Raw genomic sequence first — 23,918 nt, 5'->3', positions numbered from 1 at the left:
AACCAGTGTATACCTGTATATATAAAGACAACTGTCTCTGGGGATCTATCAGTAATCAGGATAGAAAGTAACTCTTAACACTGGGGAAAAGCGTGCCCATTTTTACTTGTGGCTCTCTTGATGAGATTTTAAAAATACAACTGCACACGCAGGAACACATGATTTGGACTCACTCCCCAAAGTTAATAAGCAATTACTGAATGAAGTAGTCACTGGAACAAAGGAGGAGAAGCAGAAGGGAAGATGCAGGGATGGAAGGCCTGGGCGTGAGTCACCGGGTAGCACTAATCTGTCAGTGCCTGGAGGACAGCAAGGCTGGGGGCACCATAAAAGGAGAAGCAGAAAGGCGAAGGTGACGCTCAAAAAGATGTCCTTTTATGAGAAACAGAAATCACGCGAGAGGCTATCCTGGCCTTCCACCTCCAAGACCTGGCGAAAGAAAAGGCCCTCACGATTCAGCTTTAACTGCAGAAATGAGCAAAGCCTTGTGACTTTCGAAACCAGTTTGTACAGGATACTCACTTTTTCATTGAGGAAATGAAGCAAAGGAACAGAATGGAAGTCAAGCAGTTTAAACATGCAAGTTCCAGCGAAGATGTCACTGTGAAGAATTAAGATCGAAAGAAGCAGTCAAGTTTTAAACAACTCCAGGCAAAACGAAAGTTAAGTTTATATGGGACAGCCTTGGAACCTGAGCACTTACGTTCCTGTTGGGTATTCAGCACAGACGCGTACGGGGCCCGCCACCTGCCGGCAAGGTTTGGTATTGCTAAGGGGATGAGCATCGGGAGGAAACGGCGGATTCTGGCAGAGGATAATTTACTCTATTTTATGGCATTGCTGCTCAACAGTAAGAACTAATCACATTAGTCAGACTTCAACAGATGCAATAAATATCAGATCGTGGAGCTGTGATTTATTTATTTCCTGAATTACGATCCAAGATAGAATACCTAATTCTGGACACAAAGAAGGGTCGGGACTGGTAGGTGGAAATAGCATGGACCTGCATTCCCCACTTAAAAGAATTTTTAAGTGTCTTTAATTTTTTTTTAATTAAAGCAAAATACATACCCAGAAAGGTACCCAAGTCATAAAAGAATGGAATTGTATGAATTATCCAAAGCGAACACAATTGGGTAACTGCCATCCAGGGCAAGTAATAGAACATTCTCAGCACTCCAGAGGCCCCCTGGCACCCACTCCCAATTGCTTTCCTCCCCCCGCTTCCCCGTTATATAATTGGGGTCACAGAGCACGAATGCTTCTGGGCCTGTCACCTTTCACTAAACATTATGTTAAAGCACAAGAGTAGTTAGATTGTTTTTTTGGAACAGATCATAATGTAATCTAGTCTATTTTTGATGAATATTTGGATTGTTTCCAGTGGTGGAATATGGTAGATTAAAGCTGAGTGGATCCCAGAAGATCATGTTCTTAAAGCTTAATAGGTGTGGACCTATTATGGGTGGGACTTTTTGATTAGGTTATTTCAGTTGAGGCGTCCCCCAGGTGGGTTTTAATCCTTTTATTGAGTCCTTTGTAAGAGGATGAAATGTGGAGAAAAAGATACAGAAGCTCAGAGAGAAAGCCAGAGAAGCTAGAAGGTGAAAGCGATGGAAACTAGAGGAGAAGGAAGAGACCAACCAGCCAAGACGCTGCCATATGCCTTGCCATAGGATGGAGGAGTCCAGGATTGCAAACAGCCTGTCTTTGCGAAGAAAGCATCACCTGATGATGCCTTGATTTGGACATTTTCATGACGTCAAAACTGTAAGCTTGTAAACGAACAAATTCCCATTGTTAAAAGCCAGTCCATTTCTGGTATATTGCATTTTATCAGCTTTAGCAAACTAAAACATAGAGACTACAAATAATGCTGCTTTAAACATTTCTGGATATGTCTTTTTGCGAAAATATGTGCATTTCTGGTCATATATTTTTGGGAGTGATACTCCTAGACCATAGAGTATGCAGATGCTCAAATTTAGTAGATAACACCTATTTTCTAACATAGTTATACCAATGCCAAGCAGCAGCATCTGAGAGAACAGAGTACAGCACCACATCCTTGCCAACACTTGATAAATCATTCTTTTGGAAAATTCAGCCATTCTAGTGGGAATGTGGTAGTATCCTATGATTTTAATTATCATTTTCCTGATGACCAATGAGATGGAATAGCTTTAAACATGTTTGGGTATCTTTATTTGTGAAAGTCTCTTGCCCATCTTTTTATAAAAGTTGTTTTATCTTTGTTGTATTGGCATATAGGAATTCTTTATATAGATTCCAGACATGAACCCTGTGCTAATTATATATATTACAAATATCCTCTTCCTCTCTTCACTTTCCTGTGGTATAAAATATATCACTGATTTAAATACATAATAGCAATAGCACCAAATTGGGGTGCAGGGGTGGGGATGGGGGTGGAGAGAAAAAAGAGAGCTAAAGTGCTTGATGTTCCTTACTTTATACAGGTAATGGCTAACTGACAAATTTACATTAGACTATTATAAGTCAGGGCAGTAAGTGGCAAACTTTATGGTAACCACCCACAAGAAAAATAAAAGAATGTATACAAGTGTAGTAGTTAGATTCAGTTGTCAACTTGGCCAGGTGAAGGTGCCTAGATCTGTTGCTGTGTACATGAGCCAATGGTACATGAACCTCATCTGTTGCTCATTACATCTGCAGTCGGCCAAGAGGTGTGCCTGCTGCAATGAATGATGCTTGATTTAATTGGCTTGTGCTTAAATGAGAGAGTTCAACATAGCACAGCCCAAGCAGCTCGGCATACCTCATCTGAGCACTCGCAGCTCAGTCCAGGCCTTTGGAGGTGCAGAAAAGAATCACCCTGGGGAAAGTTGTTGGAACCCAGAGGCCTGGAGAGAAGGCCAGTAGAGATTACCCTGAGCCTTCCCACATAAGAAAGAACCTCAGATGAACGTTAGCTGCCTTTCCTCTGAAGAACTAACAAAATAAATCCCCTTTTATTAAAAGCCAATCTGTCTCTGGTGTGTTGCATTCTGGCAGCTAGCAAGCTAGAACAACAAGTAATAGGAAAATGGAATAACAAAAATATTTGACTAATCTAAATGAAAGCAAGAAAGGAACAAAAAATTGGTATAATGAAATAGAAAAAGAGAGAAAGATAGGAGACATTTCTCCAAAGAAGACATACAAAGTCCAAAAAGTACATAAAAAGATGTTCAACATCATTAGCCATTAGGGAAACATAAACAAACCACAATGTGATACCACTTCACTTGCACTAGGATATCTACTATTTTAAAAAAAAGGTAAAATGGCAAGTGTTATTGAGGATGTTGAGAAATTGAAACCTTTGATATATTGCTGATGGAAATGTAAACTAGTGCAGCCATTATGGAAAACAATTTGGTGTTTCCTCAAAATGTTTAACATTGAATTACCATATTATGTGGCTTAATATTGGTAATTAAAACCAAAAATTTTGAAGATTGAAGTAAAAGAGTAGAAAAAGATATTATAGGAAAATATGAACCAAAAGGATGCTAGAATCAATTTTAATAACAAACAAAATAGATAGGAATATAAGGGACAACAATGAAAAAATAGATTAAGAATATATGCTGCTATCGATCTCGCCTCTCCCCAACAAAATTGCCTCAGAATTTATAAAGCAATGACTGATGGAACCATGGGTAGACAGATAAATCAATAATTGTAGTAGAAATTAAAACAGACTCAAAAACTAATATAGGTGGGCCACGGTGGCTCAGCAGGTAAGAATGCTTGCCTGCCATGCCCGAGGACCCAGGTTCGATTTCCGGTGCCTGCCCATGTACAAAAAAAAAACTAATATAAATAATTGGTAAAAAATAAGCAAAGATACACATTTGCATAAGAGAATAAATAAGGTTAACCTAGTACAGATCTATTAACAGAACCTTACACACAGCAAAGACAGTATATTATTTCCTTTATCTCATACTTGGAACATTCCCCCAAATTGACCATAGCCTAGGTCACAAAGGAAGTCCCCCAAAATTTCAGAGTCAAGATTATACAACTATGCTTCTGTCCATACTGCAAAACAATATTAGAAATCAATGACAACAGGAAAAATCCCATATATCTGGAAACTAAAAAATTACTCAGATATCACTGAGTAATCTTTGAATTAACTAATAACTTATAAACAAAATTATGAACTATTCAGAACTTTATGACAGTGATAATGCTATGGTTAAAACATGTGGTATACAGTTAAAGCAGGACTTAGAGAGAAATGATGGGGAATAGCTCTGAGACTTGTAAGTGGGAAAGACCTTCTAATCAAACCCCCAAAGTAAAAACCATAAGGTGAAAATTAATGGATTTGACTCCAGCAAAATGAAGCATTTCTATGACATAAAGCACATAGACAAACCAGAGACAAAATTAATAAATAGGCAATAGATGTAAGAAAATATCTGCAACATCACTAATATTTAAAACATACAATAAAGCCTTGATTATTAAAAAGAAAAGTACAGGGAACCCTAAAAGAAAATTGAGAAAGAATACAAACACGCTATTTGTAGAGGGGGCACCCCAAATGGCCAAGAAGTATATGAAGAGGACTCAAACTCATTAATAAGAGAAATGTAAATAGAATTTTTAAATGATTGGATGACACATTACACCCATCAGGTCAGCAAACGTTAGAGAGACTGACTGTGGCCCATTCCCAAATATTGCTGGGAATGTGAGAAAACAGAGACCCATCTGTCCTACCTAGTAGGAGTGTGGATTGGTGTAGCAAGCTGCTGGTGCTTGGGGAATTTTAAGTACTTGGGTACCCTGTGACCAAGCAATCCCAGTCCTGGGGTATAAATCTAGAAAAAACTTCACGGGGCTACAGAAGTGAACTGCCATAAAGATGGTCACGGGGAGCAGAGAACTGGGGACAAACTGAATGTCTATTGCTAGGAGACAGATAAGCAAAATGCAGGAAATGTATTCTATAGAGCGCCGTGCAGCAGACAGCAGCCAAGAACTAAGATAAGTGCAACAATTAAAAACTGTGTTGAGTGGAAAAAAGTGAGCAACGGAATGAGATGTATACTACAATGTACACAAAAATGCATAAATGTATAAAACAATACTACTAATTCAGAGATACATATTCAAAGATATAAACAAGTAAAATACCTATCTATGTTGTGTGGGGGGAGGTGATAATGAGAGTGAAGATCAGAGATGTAAGAGAAAAATTCTTTTTTTTTTTTAACATGGGCAGGCACTGGGAATTGAACCCGGGTCTCACATGGCAGGCGAGAACTCCGGAAAAAAATTCATTTTAAGAAACATAATGAAAGGTCTTGCATGGGTTCATGAGGTCCCTGTACTTGAAGTGGAAAAAAAAAAACCAAATAAAACAATTAAAAAGCAGAAACTGTGACCACACAAAAAATATCCTGAAAAGCATTAGTGAGTTGATTCTCCCCAGCTTTCCTTCATACAGAAGCCTCAGATGTGCTCCCCAAGCCCTTCCCTTCCCTTCTTAAATGATTCCACTGAGTCTCTGAGTTCTTCCTTGGAATCAATCAATACATGTAGTATAGTTATGAAGGTAAACTGAATGCTTCTGGCTTTGGCTAAGGGCAGCCATATAGGTCTACTCGGGATTCTCTGTTTCTTCTAGAATAGCCCATTTTCTCCCCTTGTCCCCCAATCCATCCTTCCAAAGAGCATGGGAACATTCTGTAACCCCAGTACTCTGAACTGGTTTAAGGTTGGCCTTTGGGGTGAGATAAATATGCTAACTACCAAGACCCATCTTCTTTCCCCTCCAGACTTCCAGTTGGATTTCTATGGCATGTGTGGCATGGGGAGAGGAACAAAGAACACACATCTCACATCATGGATTTGGATGTGTTAAAGATTCTTCTGCTTTGAGGCCTTATTCATCAAATCCATCTATTGATGTATTCTAGTCTGGGGCAGTGGAGGACAAAAGGAAGGGAGAGAGTTAGGGAAGGAGACAGAGGCAGGGAGGGCAGGCAGAGAGAAAGTCAAGGGAATGATGTTCAGAGTTCTAGGGCCAACAGGTGGATGTGAGATGGCTCTACGGGTAGTGAAAGGTGCCACTGATGTGTGTCTTGGCGGTGCCGCTCTCAGGTGACTGTGTTCCTTGCTTACTTCTGGACAATAGCACGGAGCTCGATAAAGCCCCACATGGAAGGTCCTCCTGCCTGAAGACAGATTCTACTGTGAAAGAACCTCGAGCTATCATACAGACAAAGTCCTAAATTTGATACTTACTGTGCAAATGACAATTTGATCTGCGCTTGAATTTCCATCCATTCTTCCTTTATAATTCTCCTGCACTGCAGCAGCTCCTTTGCAAGCCTCTCTGCTTTTGTCAAATTCTGTGAAGCATCCTTAAATCTGAGTTGGGTTCAAGAAACAGTTCTGGATTCTAGGACACCAGATGCTAGACCTTCTCAAATCCCCTACTTCTTATCACCCTTCCGCAGTCATCTACCAACATTTTTTTTTGGCCGTGAGAAGTAAATATAAGTATTATGAGCAATATTTCTATTTATAAATATTAGAGACAAAAGGATACTTTTGAAGTGAGGTTAAGGCTCTTCCCAAGGTATGAAACAGCTCCACTGAACATTTGAAAACATCTGTACTATCATTACAGGAAGGTATAATGGAGTTGGTGAGAATTTCTTTGGCTTTTTCTGCATGTTGTTTTGCTTGCAATGATAGTCCTGTGAACAAGGAAACAGAGACCTCAATTTCTCTTTCATCTCAAATGGATAGGGGTCTAGTTCTCTGTGGCCAGGGAATGCAATGAGGTCTCCCTGACATCTTGTCGAATGGCACATGGTGATATGTCTTGGCAGCATGTCTGAGCTCTCTAGAGGGGCCCAGCTGACAAGTTTGGGAGATACGATCACAATGCATTTACCTGAAAATATTGTCATGACTGTTAAAAGCAAAGAAGTGAGTTCTCAAGATACACTTTTCCAAAAATGGCCTTACACTTTTCCAAAAATGGTCTTTTTAGAAATAAACGGAGCAAATTGCAGTGAACAGCTTTGAAACCTCACCATTATCATACATACAATATGTTATAAATAATTATAAAAAGCAAATGGCAGGGGTGCATAAGCAGTTCAGTTGTAGAACTCTTGCCTGCAATTAGGGATACGGGGTTTGATTCCCAGCCCATTCCCTCCCAAAATAAGCCAAAAAAAACAGTCAAGAAATGGTGTTGCAATAATGGGATACTCACGTAGACAAAGAATGAAATGTGAACCCCACTGCACAGCATACAAAAATAAATAAATAAATAAGATATTCATGTATTGTAATGCTGACTTTGTGACAGCAATGTTAATTAAATACTAAAAGTTTTGAATCTCTTGTCCACCCATCTATAATCACGACAACATGTAATAATACAAAAATGTGACATCTACAAAAATGTACAAATACAATTCCAATGCAGTAATAGATTAATGTATACCAATCTCTTATTCCTATGTGGTAATAAACTCATATGAAACAAACTGGAGCAAATACAAATTACTACCAAGAACTAGTTCCCTGGTGCATTTTGGGTTTTCTCCCCATGGGCTTATTAATCTGTAGTGGGGTGGGGGAAGGGGAGAGGGGTGGTCCTAGGAATGGTCACCTATTTTACATTTCAGGGTTTTTTGCTTCCCCACACTCCACCATCCTCCCCTGCATTGACAACCTGTTTCACACCCCTTTCCACCCACATCCGTACATTCCTGGTCTTATGTTCTTAATTACATGGAATTGTATCTCAAATCTCTGTGAAAGCTGTCAAAATATGAAGTTCATTCTGTTCCTATGTCTATTAAACAGGAAGGATGTATTTCCTAATGAAGTAAATGAAAGGTATGCTATTCATGTGGGAATTCTTACAGAATTTTGTCATATGTTTTTTCAAGTCACATATTTAAACAACATATTGGAAATTCATTATTGCCAATTATGCATGCAATATTACAAAAGGCACGGTGGCCCATATTTTCAACTGGGTTCTGTGCCATCAAGGAATGGGAACTCAGTTTACTGGAGACAGTGTTGGGCGAGGTGCAAGAACACTGTCCCCAACATCAGACTCTGCAGATTAAATTCCCTGCTCTACCACCTACTGTGACACGCTGCCCTCAACTTCTTCATCTGTAAACAGAGATACTAATATCACGGCCTCACAGCATTGTGGTGAGGTTTAAATGGGATTATGCATGAAAAACAGTATGGGGCCTGGTGCTCAATAAGAGCTAGAAAAATATTAGATGTGACTTTTACTTTCAAGTAAGAAAGAAGGATTGACATTCAGGCTATGGAAGAAAAGCTTCACTTGACATCCTGGATGCCAGAACCTGGAGTACTAGCATCTGAAATCGTAGGTCTGCGTTTCGGATCACCTACTTATTAATAGTATGATTTCAGCAAGCTGTTTCAACCCAGACTTGTCGTTTAACTCTGAATCTGGAAAATAGAGGGGTGGCACCTCTGGCTCTAACAACCTTCCACTCCAGCAGGTAGGACCAGTCTAGAATCAAAGTTAGCCAACCTTATTGGGTGGTAAGTCTATGCTTGCCAGTGTGGTGTTTTTCACTTCTATTATTTTATTTCTTCACTGGAACCACCCTGGGAAGTGTGTGTCAGCATCATCATTAACAACATTTTTTAAGGTGAAGAAACTGTGTACAGAGATACTGCCTCTTGTCCTAGATTGCACAGTAAGTAGAAGACACATTACACCGGGTATCTGCTATTTTTTTGCCTTCCCAACATCCATTCTCCCTTCCTGTTTTCCTTTGGAGGCACCCTGCTCCCACAAATCACAATGCAAGCCTGTTCCTTAATAGCTAGTCTAAATCTTCCATGTCTTTGGCATACAACCTAAATTGGTCCTATTAGAAACCCCAAATTCTAGGGGTTGAAGGGGTCTTTTTTTTTCTCCTGCTGAGGAGGGGAGCCTAAGGCTGCTGGCCACTTTCCTGCCACCATGTGTGCAAAGCCTGTGTATACTGGAGCCAATAAAAGAATGGAGCCATCCCTAGACAAATTGAGCCATGCGGTGGGAAAAGAGAGACTTGATCACATTGTTTTAACATCCTGATCTGGCTAAGCCTAAAGTAAGTTTTGCCATCTTGAACTTTTGAGCTGTATGAGCCAATAAATGACCTTTCTGCTTATGTCAGTTTTAGGCAATCTTTTATTTTTTTGGTCACTTACAGTCAAGAGACTCTTCAAGTGTGAATACAAGTGTGAATAGGTTCCACTGTAGCCCTAAAACCCACGCCCCGGACTCTTGTCATACTACCTTCCCAGCCAACAGATTATTCCTCTCCTAAGAACCCTACTCTTAAGATCATAAAAACACACACTTAGAATGGATAAAGTTTTTCTTCCTTTTTTTCCCTATTGACTTTCTGAAAGGAAAGGGCTTTTCAATGTTTGGAGGGGACAATACTCAAGGAAACCTAATCCTTCCAGTTAAGCTTGAGTCAAATTTTGGGAAAAGAGCAGAACCTACCCGACTGATGTCCTCAGTCTGAAAGGAGCTCACCTTTCATTTGGAGGTAGCCTTGAGCCAAATGGACATATGCCTCTGCTAGTTTCCAATGTGAGTCACCATAGCAAATCCTTGTGAGGGCTACACAACGCACGAGCTCGTGGACAGCCTGTTTATACTGTTAGGAGGAGAAAATGGGCTTTGCATTTAGACAACTTAAAACTTAAGAGTCACAAAACAGAAAATCAACAATTCAGTAAGTATTTATGGGGTGCCTACTATGTGCTAGGCATGATTTCAGGCACTTGGGACATATCAGAGAACAAAACAGACGAAGACCTGTATTCCTGCCATCAGAAAGGTTACATGATGATGGTAGGGGAAAATGGATAACATAGGGAAATAACTAAATAAGTAACTTTTATAGTATGTCAACAGTAAAAAAATGTAGTGGAGTAAGGAAAAAATTGGAAAGGTAGAGCAGACGTCTAATCATTTCCTAGGTTTTCCGGCGGCCCATCAATGAACAGCAACTACATATTCAGACACAATTGTAGAGAACTCCGACTGCTTTTCACACCCCACCCCTACCCCACTGTGGAAGCAGCTCCCTCACTAACTAGGTTGCAAAAGTTTCCATTTCTCCGAAATTCACACCTATACACCCCAGAAATAAGTTCTTGTTTTAGCACCTCTACCCAGACCAGTCTTAATTAGCTTTAACCACAAATATGTGTGCAGTAGGAGAAAATGTTGCCTCATTATAATAGTAAAACTCACGCTCCCTGAAACTGCCATGTGCTAACCCACTAGAATAGCCCCTCCCTCAATAACTTATTAAAACTTTCACTTCCCTCTTTTAAGATTGATGAGGGACTCACCTAACCCCAGGACAAGTTCTTGCTTTCTTCTTTCCCCACAGAACTAACTGAAATTACTAAAGCATGTGCTGAAAATAAGAGCCCTGAACTTCAAATGACCCTGGGACATAAAACACCCTGCAAGCAAAACCAAAGTGAAAAGAAAAATTCTGCACCTGAAGGAAATCAAGAAGTCCAATCACTACAAATTGCGGCAATATCACAAGCGCACTCCTCAAGATAACAGAATCCATTAGCCTATGATAATAAGCAATTTGCAATCCTTAATTTAAATGTAGATACAGCCAATGATCACAGCCAACTTGCAATCCTAAATGTGAGTGTTTACTAGCCAATTCCAATGTGCCAGTAGCCCTAACATCCCTATCCTGTCCTCCTTTGTTTAAACCCATAAATGTTCCTCAACCTTATCTGCTTGGGAAGACAGATTTGAGGAACTATTTACCCACCTGTCTCCATAAAGCTAGGCTTTGCTAAATAATCTTTTTCTCTTCTCAAAATCCCAGTGTCTTCTGATTTTGTGTGTATCAGGCGAGGACTCACTTTGAACCATAACACAATAAATGGGCAAGTGTTAAGAATTTTCAAACTACACATTTTAGTTCTCATTTCAAATACCTTCCTTAGCAGCCTGTGACATCAGCATAGCAAATGGAATCATTAAGACTGACAAACAGGAAAAATAAGAAGTACTCTTTCATTCAGGGTTAGGACAAAGAGAATAAGGAATTGTGAAGTGCAGCTTCGCAGCTCCAGGTCAGCTCAGAAAAGCAATATATTCGAAACAAGTATGGTAGTTTTCAACACCACTCCAAAATTCTTTGGTACTTCTTCCATCCAGAGATGGGGTCTCTGTCCCCTTCCCTTTGAATCTGGGCTTTATGACTGTTTGACCACTGACATGGATGAAGAGAGGCGGTGGCAGTTTTTTGGCTGAGGATTTAAGAAATTGACAGCTTCTTCTTTCCGGCTCTTGGAATCACTTTCGGAACCCACTGCCATGCCATGAGTAAGGCTAGGCTGCCTTCTGGAGAGGCTCATGGAAAGGAACTGATAGCCAGCACCAAGTAGTCCACCAGGTGAGTGATCCGTCTTGGGAGAGGATTCTCCACTCTCACTGAGCCCTGCGGAGGCTGCTTAGAGTAAAGCTGACCTGACTCCACAAGGTTCTGTGTAAGCTGCAGGGTCAGGTGTAAAATGCATAACTAGATTGTTTTAAGCCACTAGGGTTTTGGGGTGTTGTTACATAGCAACAGATAACCAGAACAGCAAGAGAGGAGGTAAGAGGAAAGACTACCAACTAAAGAAAGTTGTAGGGACGGAGCTGAGGTAGAAAGGTAAGAACCAGGCTTCATTTTCAATCTTGGATCACTAAAACTGGTGCCCCAGAAAGCTCCTTGTAGCTCTGCAAATATACGTTGCAACTTCAGACCCCAGGTTCTTATCCATCTGCTACCTTTTTCTAGAACACTTTGCCCTTTTCTTCATCTGGCTGACTCCTAAGCACTATCACCAAAGCAGTCCAAGCAACATTAAGAAATGTGCCTTAATTGCTGTCTCTCTACCACCTCTGGGCTCATTGCTCCTCATTTTGCTTCTAAATCACTCTGAGCTTGTGTCCACCATAGAACTTAAATCACTGACTAAAATTATCTGTTCCCTTCTATCTTCCCAACCAAACCTCCAAAGTAGAGGCTGTGGCTTACCCCAAGGTGCCCCTAGCATCTGCTTAGCACTTGGCATATATTGAGAATACAATAGATATTTGTGAAATAAATGAATGAGCAAATAGGGCCTGATGCATAGTAGGTGGTAGAGAAATGTATATTCAATAAATGAGTGAATGAACAAAACTTCTGAGAAGAAAATGTGGAAGAAACGCAGAGAACAAGATTAAGAACATAAGAATTATGAGTTCTATGAGAGCAGAGCCTTCATCATGCTGTTTATGTTGTAATCCAGTGCCTAGACCTGACATATAGTAGGAGCCCAATAAATATTTATTGGCTGATTGAAAATGACCATAATTGGCCAAACCCAAAACCAGTCAGTCCAGTCAACACTTGCCAGTGGTGGACTTGCTTGTTCATTTGTGTATTTGTTCAATAAACAGGTACAGAATATTTATTGTACTAGCTGTTGGGGTTGGAGTCCTGAGATGCTATATTCAGTCATGCTATAGTGAAATGTATTCTCTTTTATACTCAATAACTCTCTTGAGATTAGGAGTGTAAACAAAAATATCTGACTTCTCTTGATCATATGTTGTTGCTCAATTAATAGAAGGCAAGTATAGAAAAGAAAGGCTTCTTACCTCATGATTGCTGGAATAAGACTTTGCTTTCTCTTCACAGAGGTGGAGTTTCTCTCGAGGCGGCTGGAATAGAGCTGTCTGAGGCAGCTTGTTTGGGATCTTTCTAGGTGTTATGCTGACAGCAGCAACAATTTCATCTAGGTGGCTGGATATTTGGGTTTCCTGTGATTCTTGCATATTTTTATATACATTGTCTTCTAATTTTTAAATAAAAACATAAAGTTGTTAATGATAACTTCCATGATTACTTTTACAAATACACATATTTCCTAGAAATTGAGGCTAAAATCTGGAAGAATGTCAACACCTTGCCCATGACTTCTTTTAAATTAATAGCTATGCCAGTTTGAAACTGTTACATACCCCCAGAAAAGGCATGTTTTCTTAATCCTGATTCAATACTGTAGGGAGTGACCTCTTCATTAGATGACCTTTTTATTAGATTATGCGATTGGTTGTGTTGCAAATTCCATGGAGACGTGACACACCAATTGTGGGCATTACCTTCTGATTAGTTGGAGACGTGACTCTGCCTATTCAAGATGGGTCTTAATTAGTTTTCTGGAGTCTTTAAGAGAGCTCATGGGAAGGTAAGAGCATAGAGCCCACAGGGATGCAGAATTATGGAAATGTTTGGAATGCAGACACCTAGATGTGAACGTCTGGTGATGCAGAGTCCAGCAGACATCGCCATGTGCCTTCCCATGAGATCCTAAGCAAGCCAGAACCCAGAGTCGTGTCCCAGAGGAGCTAGTGAAGGCCACAGACACTTAGAGAGGAAACCACTGGCATTAGAGGCTGGAAGCAACAGTATCGGGAATGAGGACCAGCAGTTGCCAGCCATGTGCCTTCCCATGTAATAGACCTCAGTTGTCCTTGAGTCAAGGTATCTTTCTCTGGATGCCTTAGCTTGGACATTTTTATGGTCTTAGAACTGTAAACTTGTAACTTATTAAATTCCCTTTTTAAAAACCATTCCATTTCTGGTATATTGCATTCTGGCAGCATTTAACAAACTAAAACAGTAGAAATACATTAAAAAAGATCATGCTGTCTAGCATTGATTATTTGTAAAACTTTCAGGTAGATTTCTAGTTTCAAATAAATCAAACATTTTTTGTGTATTGAAAAAACATATATAGGGATGGCCATCAGAAATCAGCTGAGCAGATAAGATCAGCTGAACTCTGAATGACACACCTACACATGAGGGAGAAAAATAAATTACCATTAGACTTTCACTTCTGGTCAGGATGGAGTAATAGGGATCAGATTTATCTTCTTGCTTGAAATAATCAACCAACAAAATGAAAACAAAACAAAACAGCCCACTGACAAAAAGTAATGAAATGATGGTTTTTAAGACACAGGACATCAGGCAACAAGACAATGATTCTTAAGATATGGGAAAAATAAACAAGGTAAGACCTATGATTGCCCCAGCTTATTGCTTTGAGAGAGTTTCCAGGCAGGGGTACAGGGAAGATGAACCCAGAAGCAACCCAGTAGACTATCTGAGGTGATGGAGCTTACAGTCTTGGGAGATAAGAGAGTTCACAGGACAGACAACTAGAGAGGAGTCAACTGTACAGGATGAGGACCCAGAGAAGAGCAGAGGGACCTGGTGAGTATGAGAGAGAATATTGATGAGCATGTGTGTGAGGAAACCATTGAGTCTAGGGAAAGAATTATCCAAAATGCTTTTAGGGAACAGTGTCTGGCATTCACACAGGGCTGGAAGTGCCTATTCTCATCAGCCGGACTGAAAAACTAATAGTTCATGGAGCATTGAGTAGAGTACTCAGAAGAGCTTTGCCTTAGTAATGGGGAATAGCTATCCCTAGACTGAACATCTCAAGAATCATGTAACAAATCATAAAAGGATCAAATTATTTCCACATAACAGCACCAGAGGACAAAACTCAAGGATGTTCATAATAATGCAAAAAGTCAGCATCCCACGAGATAAAATTTGCAATATGTGACACTCAATCAAAGATTATCAGGCATATAACCAGGCAGGAAAACATGTCCCATAATGAGGACAATTGCTTAAATGAAACTAATCCACAGCTGAGACAGATGGTAGAATTAGCATAGAAGGACATTAAAACAGATATCATAAGGGTATTATGTATATTTTAAAAGTTCAGTAGAGACATGGAAGATATAGGCCAAAACTGAACTTGTAGACATGAAGATTATGATGTATGAGATGAAAAATACCTTACATAGGATTAATTGAAGATCAGACATTGTATGTAAAAGAGTAAAGAACTTGAAGACACAGCAATAGAAACTACCCAAAATGAAAAAAACAAAACAAAACATAGTGAGCTATGAAAAAACTTCAAGTGGCCTAATATATATTAATTGGAATCCTTAAAGGAAAGGAGGTGGGGGAGTTATAAAAATAATAAATAAATAATGGCCCCCAAATTTTCAAACTCGAGGAAAAGTATAAGCCAGAAAGCTGAAAAGCTCACATGAACATTAAACACAAGAAACATGAAGAAAATGACACCAAGAAATATCATAATCACATTGCTCAAAAGCCATGATAAAGACAACATCTTACAAGCAGCAGGAGAAAAAAGACACATTACAAAGGATGATAGAAGATTTCTTGGAGGAAATAAGAATATGAAAAGAGAGTGGAACAACATCTTTAAAGTGTAGGAAGAAAAAAGATGTTAACCTAAGATTCTATGCCTGTGAAAATATCTTTCAAAAAGAAAAGGTGAGGGTGGGCCACAGTGGCTCAGCAGGCAGAGTTCTTTTTGGCCATTCCCAGTGCCTGCACACACATGCAAAAAAAAAAAAAAAAAGGTGAAAGAATCCATCACCAGCAGACTAGCACTCTTTTTGAGTAAACAGCAGAATGTTTGAGAAATAATATTCTCAAAGAAATGTTAAAGGAAGTCTTTTAGGTGGAAAGAAAATGATAGCAATTAGAAAACGATATCTACACAAAGGAATGAAGAGCAATGGAAATGGTAACTGCAATGGCAAGTAATAAGAATGTTTTCATCTTAGATACATCATATAGTTAAGCTATAATTGACTTTTTAAAAAAAAATAACAATATATCGTGGGGTTGTAGCATATGTAAAAGTAAAACGTATGACTATAATGGCATTAAGGCTGGGAGGAGAGGAATGGAACTGTGAGATTCTAATACTATACGTAAAGTGGCATAATATCACTTGAAGGTAGACTGAGATAAGTTAAAGATGTATAGCATAAACCCTACAGCTACCATTAAAACAACAAAGTAGAATTATAGCTAATAAGTGAACAAAGGAGGTAAATAAAGCCATAAAAAATAATCCAAAAGAAAATAGAAAAAGAATTAAAAGGGAACCAAAAAATCAGATGGGACAATTAGAAAGCAAATAGCAAGGTGAGAGATTTGAATATAACTATTTCAATAATCACATTAAATGTAAATGGTCTAAAAACCCCAATTAAGAGCAGGGTGGCAGTTTGGATAAGAAAGCAAAACCCAACTCTATGTTGCCTACAAGAAATTCACTTTAAACAATATAACTAGGTGAAAGTAAAAGGATGAAAATAGTATAACATTCTAAAATTGGTAAAAAAGAAATTTAGAGTGACTATATTAATATTAAAGTATATTTCACAGCAAAGACAATTATCAGAGATTAGGAAGGTTATTCCATAATTATAAAGGGGTCCTCTTAACAGGACCAATTGTTTATACATTTGTGCCAGTTTGAATCTGTATGTACCCCAGAAAAGCCATGTTTTACTCCTGATCCAATCTCGTGGGGACAAAAGATTTCTTTCAATCCTGATTCACTGCTGTAGGTTGGAGACTTTTGGTTAGATTATCTTCATGGAGATGGGACACAGCCAATCTTGGGTGTGACTTTTGATTAGATGGAGATGTTACCCAACCCATTCTGGGTGGGTCTTGATTAGTATACTAGAGACTTTAAAGGGGGAAACATTTTGGAGAAGTGACAGAAACTTCAGAACAGAGTTGACACAGATGCTGACACTTGGAGAACAAAGGCAATGGATGTCACTATGAGATGTTAAGCAAGCAAGAACCTGGAGAAAGCCAGGGAAAGCCAAGAGATGAAAGCCAGCCTGGAGAAGCAAAGTGAGGAACTCCCACAGGAACAGAGGCTGAAGGCAATGCAGCCCAGAAGCAAGGGACCAGCAGAGGCTAGCCACGTGACTACCCAGTTGACAGAGGTGTTCTTGACCTGTTGGCCTTCCTTAAATTAAGGTATCTTTCCCTGGACGCCTTAGTTTAGACATTAAACTCAAAGTAAGCAGAAGAAAATAATTAGCAAAATAAATGATAAACTCACAAATCAATGAAATAAAACTAGAGAAACAATACAGAAAATCAATGAAACCAACCAAAAAATTTTCTAGGTTTTTTTTGAGAAGGTCAAAAACAGTGATAAACTTGTAGTCTGTTTGATTAGGGAAAAATATAAGATACAAATCACCAATATCAGGAATGACTGTGATGACATCACTACAAATTCTACAAATATTATAAAGTTAATAAAAGAATATTATGAATGCTTCTGTGCCAATAAATCTGGCAACTTAGATAAATGGAGAAATTCCTTTAAAGACACAGCTTCTAATGCTCACAGAAAAGGAAACATGTTTAAATAGTGCTATATCTGTAAAAGAAACTACTTCCTAGATGACTTCACTAGTGAATTATACCAAATATTTAAGAGAGATATAATACAAATTCTGCACAACCTCTGTCAGAAAATTGAAGAAGAGGGAATATTTCCAGCATATTTCATGAGACTTTGATACCACAACAAAATAAATACTTTAGAAGAAAAGGACACTGCAGATCAGTGTCCCTCATGAACACAACTGCAAAAATTGAAAACAAAATATTAATCTGAATTAACAGATTAAATAAAAAATATATATACAAGGGCAATACTTCATGACCAACTGGAATTTATCCCAGAGAAACAAGATTGTTTTAATATTCAATAATCAGTCAGTGTAATTCACAATATAAGTAAGCTAAAAAACAAAAAGCAGTATGATCATCTCAATTCACATAGAAAAAGCACTTGACAAAATTTAATATACACTTTCGAGAAAAACTCTCAGCAAAGTAGGAACAGAATCACACTTCCTCAACCTGATAAAGAGCATATATGAAAAACTTACAGCTTACATCAGACTTAACGGTGAAAGGCTGAATGCTTGTCCTCTAAGCTCAGAAACAAGACAAGATGTTCACTCTCAACATTAATTCTCAACACTGAACTGGAAGTTCTAACCAGTGCAACCAATCAATGACAATAAAAAAGGCATCCAGATTAGAAAGGAAAAGGTAAAACTGTCTTTACTCACAGTTATATCACAGTATAGCTCTATGATTTATATAGAAAACATGATGGAATGTGCAAAAAATCTACTAGAACTAATAAATGAGGTTAGCAAGTTTGCAGGATACAAGATCGATACACAAAATTCTATTTCTATAGATTAGCAATGAACAATCAAATTGACATTTAAAAATACCATGCAAAATAGCATCAAAAATATGAAATAGGAATAAACCTTCTAAAAGATGAAAAATACCTTTACAATTAAAACTACAAAACATTGCTGAGAGAAATGAAAGAAGTTCTTAATATATGGAGACGTATTCATTTGTTCATGGGTTGAAAGACTCAACATTGTTAAGAGGTCAATTCTCCCTAAATTGATCTAAAGATTCAAAGCCATACCAATCCAAATCTTAGGTTTTTGGATTTTTTTTTTTGGCAGAAATTGACAAAGTGCTTCTAAAGTTCATATGAAAATACAAACGACCTGGAACAGCCAGGCTATAAAAAAAAATAACTTCTTTTATAAACAGCCAAAACAACTTTGTAAAAGAAGAACAAATTGGAGGACTAATGCTACATATTATAAAACTAGGATAACCAAGGCAGTGGTAATTGAGAGTCCAGAAGTGAACCCACACATATATGAACAAATGATTATTGACAAAGGTGCAAAGACAATTCATTGTATAAAAAATAGTTTGCTCAACAAATGGTGCTGGAATGACTGGTAAAAACAAAACAAAAATTAAAAAAAGCACTTTGATATATACCTCACAATATACATGAAAATTAACTCAAAATTGATCATAAACCTAAATGTAAAACCTAAAACTATCAACACTTCTGGAATAAAACCTTTATAATCTTTGGTTAGGCAAAGATTTCCTAGCTATGACACCAAAAAGAATCATGAAAGGAACAAATGACAAATTATACTTCATCAAAATTAAAAACTTCTCCTTTCCCAAAGAAATTTTAAAAGAATGAAAAGATGAGCCACAGACTGGGAGTAAATATTTACAAAACATGTATCTGATAAAGGGCTTGTATCTTGAATATATAAAGAACTCTCACAATTCAATAATAAGAAAACAAACTATAAAAATGGGGAAAATATTTTTAACAGACACTTCATCATGGAAGATATATTGATGACCAATAAGCACATGTAAAGATGCTCAACATCATTAGTCATTAGAGGGAAATGCAAATTAAAACCACAAGAAGATACCACTCACATATTAGAATGGCTAAAATTAAAAAGACTGACCATACTAAGTGTTGGAGAGGAGGTGGAGAACCTGGAACTCTAATACACTGTTAGTGGGAATGTATAACCACTTTGGAAAAGAGTTTGACAGTTTCTTAATAAGAAATAAATACCTAGCACATGATTCAGATACTTCACTGCAAGAAAAATGAAAGTATATATATACAACTTTTCATAGCACTTTTATCCTTAAAAGCCAAAATCTAGAAACAACTCCAGTGTCCATAAATAGGTAAATTAACTGTGGTTTTATACAATGAACTATTACTTAGCATTAAAAAGGAATGTATATGGGGTGCACAGGTGGTTCAGTAGTAGAATGCTCACCTGTCATGTGGGACCTGGGTTCGATTCCCGGGCTCAAAAGTTATACTGACTGAAAGAAGCCAGACAACAGAATGTATACTTTATGATTCCATTTATATAAAATGCTAGGAAATTCAAGCCAATGTATAGTGACTGAAAGCAAATCAGTGGTTGCCTTGAACTGTGTGTGAGGAGTGGGATGAAGGGATTACCAAGGGGTACAAGGCAACTTTTGGGGATGATGGACTATTTCTATTGTGGGGATGGTTTCATGGATGCATACATATTTCAAAAATTTTCAAATTGTCCACTTCTATGTCAATCAATAAAACTGTTTTTTTTAAAAATAAAAACATGTATATGGATCAGCTATTGGAGATCCTACCACATTCCCCTCCTTTCCCTACCCAGATACTTCAAACTCCAATTCTATTATTTATTACAGAAAACTTATTTTACATTTCATCTCATTGTAATTCATTTGTTTATTCATTCAACAAATATGTATTGAATTCCTGTTATTAGTAATGCAACAGGCTAATGCACTACGTGGAAACAGTAACCTCAATAAAAGTAAAATCTAGCGGGAAAAAAGATCAGATCCCAATTAATCATGATTAACAGGTTGTACAAATACTGGAAGTGTGGGAAGTGATAAGATTTCAGAAGTAGGATCCATTACTGCTGCAGTACTTAGGGAATAACTCAGCTTGTTTGGTTGAAAATATTTCAGAAAGTAAGAACAGAAAGGAGAAAGCATCCCATGTAGAATTAATTAATTAGCAAGGGTTTGGAAGTAGGAAAGGGAAATGGATATATGGCTAATTGCTACCTGCTTGGCTTCTGGAGGCATTTGAGTCAGTGACCCTACTTTAAATGTGTGTGCATGTGTGTGCAGGCATGTCTGTTTCAATGAGTGTTGCATCCTACAGCACACTTTTGGCATAAAGAAGTACTCTTCAGTTCACTTACTTTGAGATACATGCTTATCATCAGGCACTTTTCTTTTCTTAGTAACAGCCATAGTTGGGGCTTAAGTTTTCATTAGAAATCAGCCAAGGCCCCACACACCACGGTCTCCCTTACAGCCTTGGGTTACTTCTCAGACCTCTCAATCAGGGCCCACAACTGCCAGTCAGACATATCCAATCAATAAATGCTGTTATCTCCTGTCAGACCTGCCCAGTAGAACGCTGAAGCACATGATCAGCCCCTTATCAAGGTAGGAGGAAGAGGTCTGAAGTGGGGGTCTCAGTCTTTGGTTTCCAAGGAGGTGATGTTCAAAATATTTAATAGCTGATATAGTGGGGGGACCAACTAATCTGTATAGGTGGCAAGTGTGGTGGAGCTGGATTCTGAAGGACCCCTGCTGCACCAGGTGTTACACCTTTGGGTGCTGATTTGTGGGGGAGATGTAGAGGGACCTGAGGGAGGAGTAGGGGTCCCAAGGACAGTGGCTATTAGGAAATAACAAAGATTATGATTGTGTGAGACTACACATGTTAAATATCAATCTTGCCTATGTGTAAGTTGAGGCATCAGAAAGCTGTGAAATGGAAAAAAGCCTACAAGGATATAAAACGGAATAAAAAAATAGAAAATCCAAATGGACTCATAATAAGTTAAAATATAAATTAATAATGGAAAATGTTTATAAAAAGTAAATTCCAGACCCAGATGCTTTCGGAGGTGAATTCTACCAACCTTTAAAGAAGAAATAGTATGCATCTTACATAAACTCTCAATAAATAGAGGGGGGGGGGGACTTATCCAACTCATTTGTTGAGGCTATTATTACTCTAATAACAAAGTCAGATAAAGGCATCAGAAAAAAAAAAGAAAACGACAGACCAATATCCCTCATGAATTTAGACATAAAAGTCTCAATAGAACATTAGCAAACCAAATTGTGCAATATATAAAAAGGATTACACATGATGACCAAGTGGGGTTTATTACAGAAATGTAAAGTTAGATTAATATCTGAAATCATTAATGTATTATACCATGTTAACAGAATAGGAATAAAAACTATGATCACCTTCATAGATGCAGAAAAAGCATTTGACAATCTCTAACATCTATTCATGATAAAAACTTTGAACACACTAGGAAACTTCCTCAACCTGATAAAGAGCATCTACAGATCTTAATGCTACCAACATTTTTATTGTACTGGATTTTCTATCCAGTGCAATAAGGCACGAAAAAGAAACAAAAGGCATGCATGTTAGGAAGAGAGGGGAAAAAAAGTTCTTTATTAGCAGATGACCTGACACCGTATGTTGAAAATCCTAAGGAACACAGATGTGCACACACTCACATACACAAACCCTACTAGAACTAATAAACAAATTCAGCAAGGTTGCAGGACACAAAATAAATACCAATTGCATATCTATACACTAGCAATGAATAATTTGAAAATTAAATTAAGAAAAGATTTCCTTTCATAATAGCATCAAAAAGAATAAAATACTTAAGAGTAAATTTTTCAAAAGAAGTGCAAGGCTTATACAATGAAAATCACACACCACCACCAAGAAATTACAGAATACCTAAATAAATGGAGAGAATTCCATGTTCATATATTGGAAAACACTCAATACTATTAAGATGGCAATACTCCCCATATTAATCTATGGATTCAATGCAATCCACATCAAAATCACAGTTGCTGGGTGGGCCACAGTGGCTCAGCAGGCAGAGTTCTTGCTTGCCATGCCAGAGACCGGGGTTTGATTCCCCGTGCCTGCCCACGCGAGAAAAAAAAAAAAATCACAGTTGCTTTTTTTATTATTTGCAGAAAAATCATGCTGATCCTTAAATTCATATGGAATTATAATGGATCCAGAATAACTAAAACAATCTTGAAAAAGAAGAACAAAGCAGGAATACTCACATTTCCCAATTTCAAAACTTACTACAAGGCTACAGTAATCAAAACAGCGTGGTACTCACATAAGGATAGATTTAAAAATCAATGGAATAGAATTGAGAATCCATAAATAAACCCATATATCTATGGTCAATTGATTTCTGACAAGAGTGGCAAGACATTCAATGGGGAAAGAATAATATTTTCAAATAAAGGATGCTGTAACAACTAGATATTCGTATGCAAAGAATGAAGTTGGATCTACTCTTTCACACAAATACAGAAATTAACTCAAAATGGATCAAACACCTAAAAGTAACAGTAAAAACTATAAAACTCTTCAGAGCAAATCTGCATGAGTTTGTGTTAGGCAAATATTTCTTGTTTATGATATCAAAGGCAAAGTGATAAAATTTTAAAAATGATAAATTGGTTTTTATTAAAATTAAAAACTTTTTTGGCATCAAGAGACACCATTAAGAAAGTGAAAAGAAAACTCACAGGATGGGAGAAAATATTTGCAAATCATGTATCTGATAAAGGATTTGTATCTTGAATATATAAAGAACTCATACAACTTCTTAAGACAAGTAACCCCATTTAAAAATAGGCAGAAAATGTGAATGGACATTTCACCAAACAAGATTTAGGAATGACCAAAAAGCTCATGAAAAGGTGCTCACCCTCATTAGTCATTAAAGAAATAAAAATAAAAACTATAATGACCCACCACTTCATACTTGCTAGAATGACAGTAACAAAAAGACAGATAATAACAAGTGTTCGTGAGGACATGGAGAAACTGGAACCTTCATACCTGTTTTAGTTTCCCGGCCTGCTTAAAGTAGATACCATGAAATGGGTTGGCTTAAACAGTAGGAATTTATTATCTTACAGTTTGAAGCCAAGAAAATGTCTACATCAAAGCAATGCTTCATCCCAAAGACCAGCTGGTGGTGGTCCTTGGCTCCACATGGCAGTGTCTTTGCTGGCCTCTCCCTTCTCTTCCAGGTTTTGTTGCCTTTGGCATCTTACTTTCATGGCCAAATTTCATTCTCTTATAAAGGATCCCAGTAATAGGATTAAGACCCATCTTGAGTGAGGTAGGTCACAACTTAATTGAAGGATCTTCATCAAAAGGTCCTACTTACAATGGGTCTATACCCACAAGAGTGGATTACATTTAAGAACAAGTTCTTCTGGAGTACATACAGCTTCAAACACTGTAATACCCTACTGGTGGGAATGTAAAATGGTGTATCTGCCTTGGAAAGCAGTTTGGCAACTCCCCGAAAAGTTAAATATACCGTTACCAGGCAATCCAGAAATTTAACTCCTAGGTAAATATGCAAGAGAAATGAAAATACATGT

At 37.8% G+C, this 23,918-nt stretch overlaps 1 protein-coding gene across 6 annotated transcripts in view; it reads right to left on the bottom strand.

The window, feature by feature from the left end:
- TTC23 (tetratricopeptide repeat domain 23) overlaps positions 1–23,918 on the bottom strand; it is a 110,664-nt gene that overhangs the window by 81,434 nt on the left and 5,312 nt on the right. For 4 of the 6 annotated variants that reach the window (XM_077124045.1, XM_077124050.1, XM_077124048.1 and 1 more), the window contains exons 2-5: positions 12,740–12,936; positions 9,599–9,722; positions 6,602–6,752; positions 6,295–6,420 (exon numbers count right to left, since the gene is read on the bottom strand). In XM_077124045.1, coding sequence (XP_076980160.1) covers positions 6,295–6,420; positions 6,602–6,752; positions 9,599–9,722; positions 12,740–12,936 — 598 coding nt within the window. Of the gene's footprint in view, positions 1–6,294; positions 6,421–6,601; positions 6,753–9,598; positions 9,723–12,739; positions 12,937–19,690; positions 19,740–20,641; positions 22,066–23,918 lie in introns of those variants that run through there. The other 2 variants (XM_077124047.1, XM_077124046.1) reach the window with 2 other exon arrangements.

Source organism: Tamandua tetradactyla, chromosome 12 (genome assembly GCF_023851605.1).
Source record: "Tamandua tetradactyla isolate mTamTet1 chromosome 12, mTamTet1.pri, whole genome shotgun sequence".
Taxonomy (NCBI): domain Eukaryota; kingdom Metazoa; phylum Chordata; class Mammalia; order Pilosa; family Myrmecophagidae; genus Tamandua; species Tamandua tetradactyla.
Note: the sequence above shows the minus strand (reverse complement) of the source record. Positions and strands in the feature narration are given on the sequence as shown.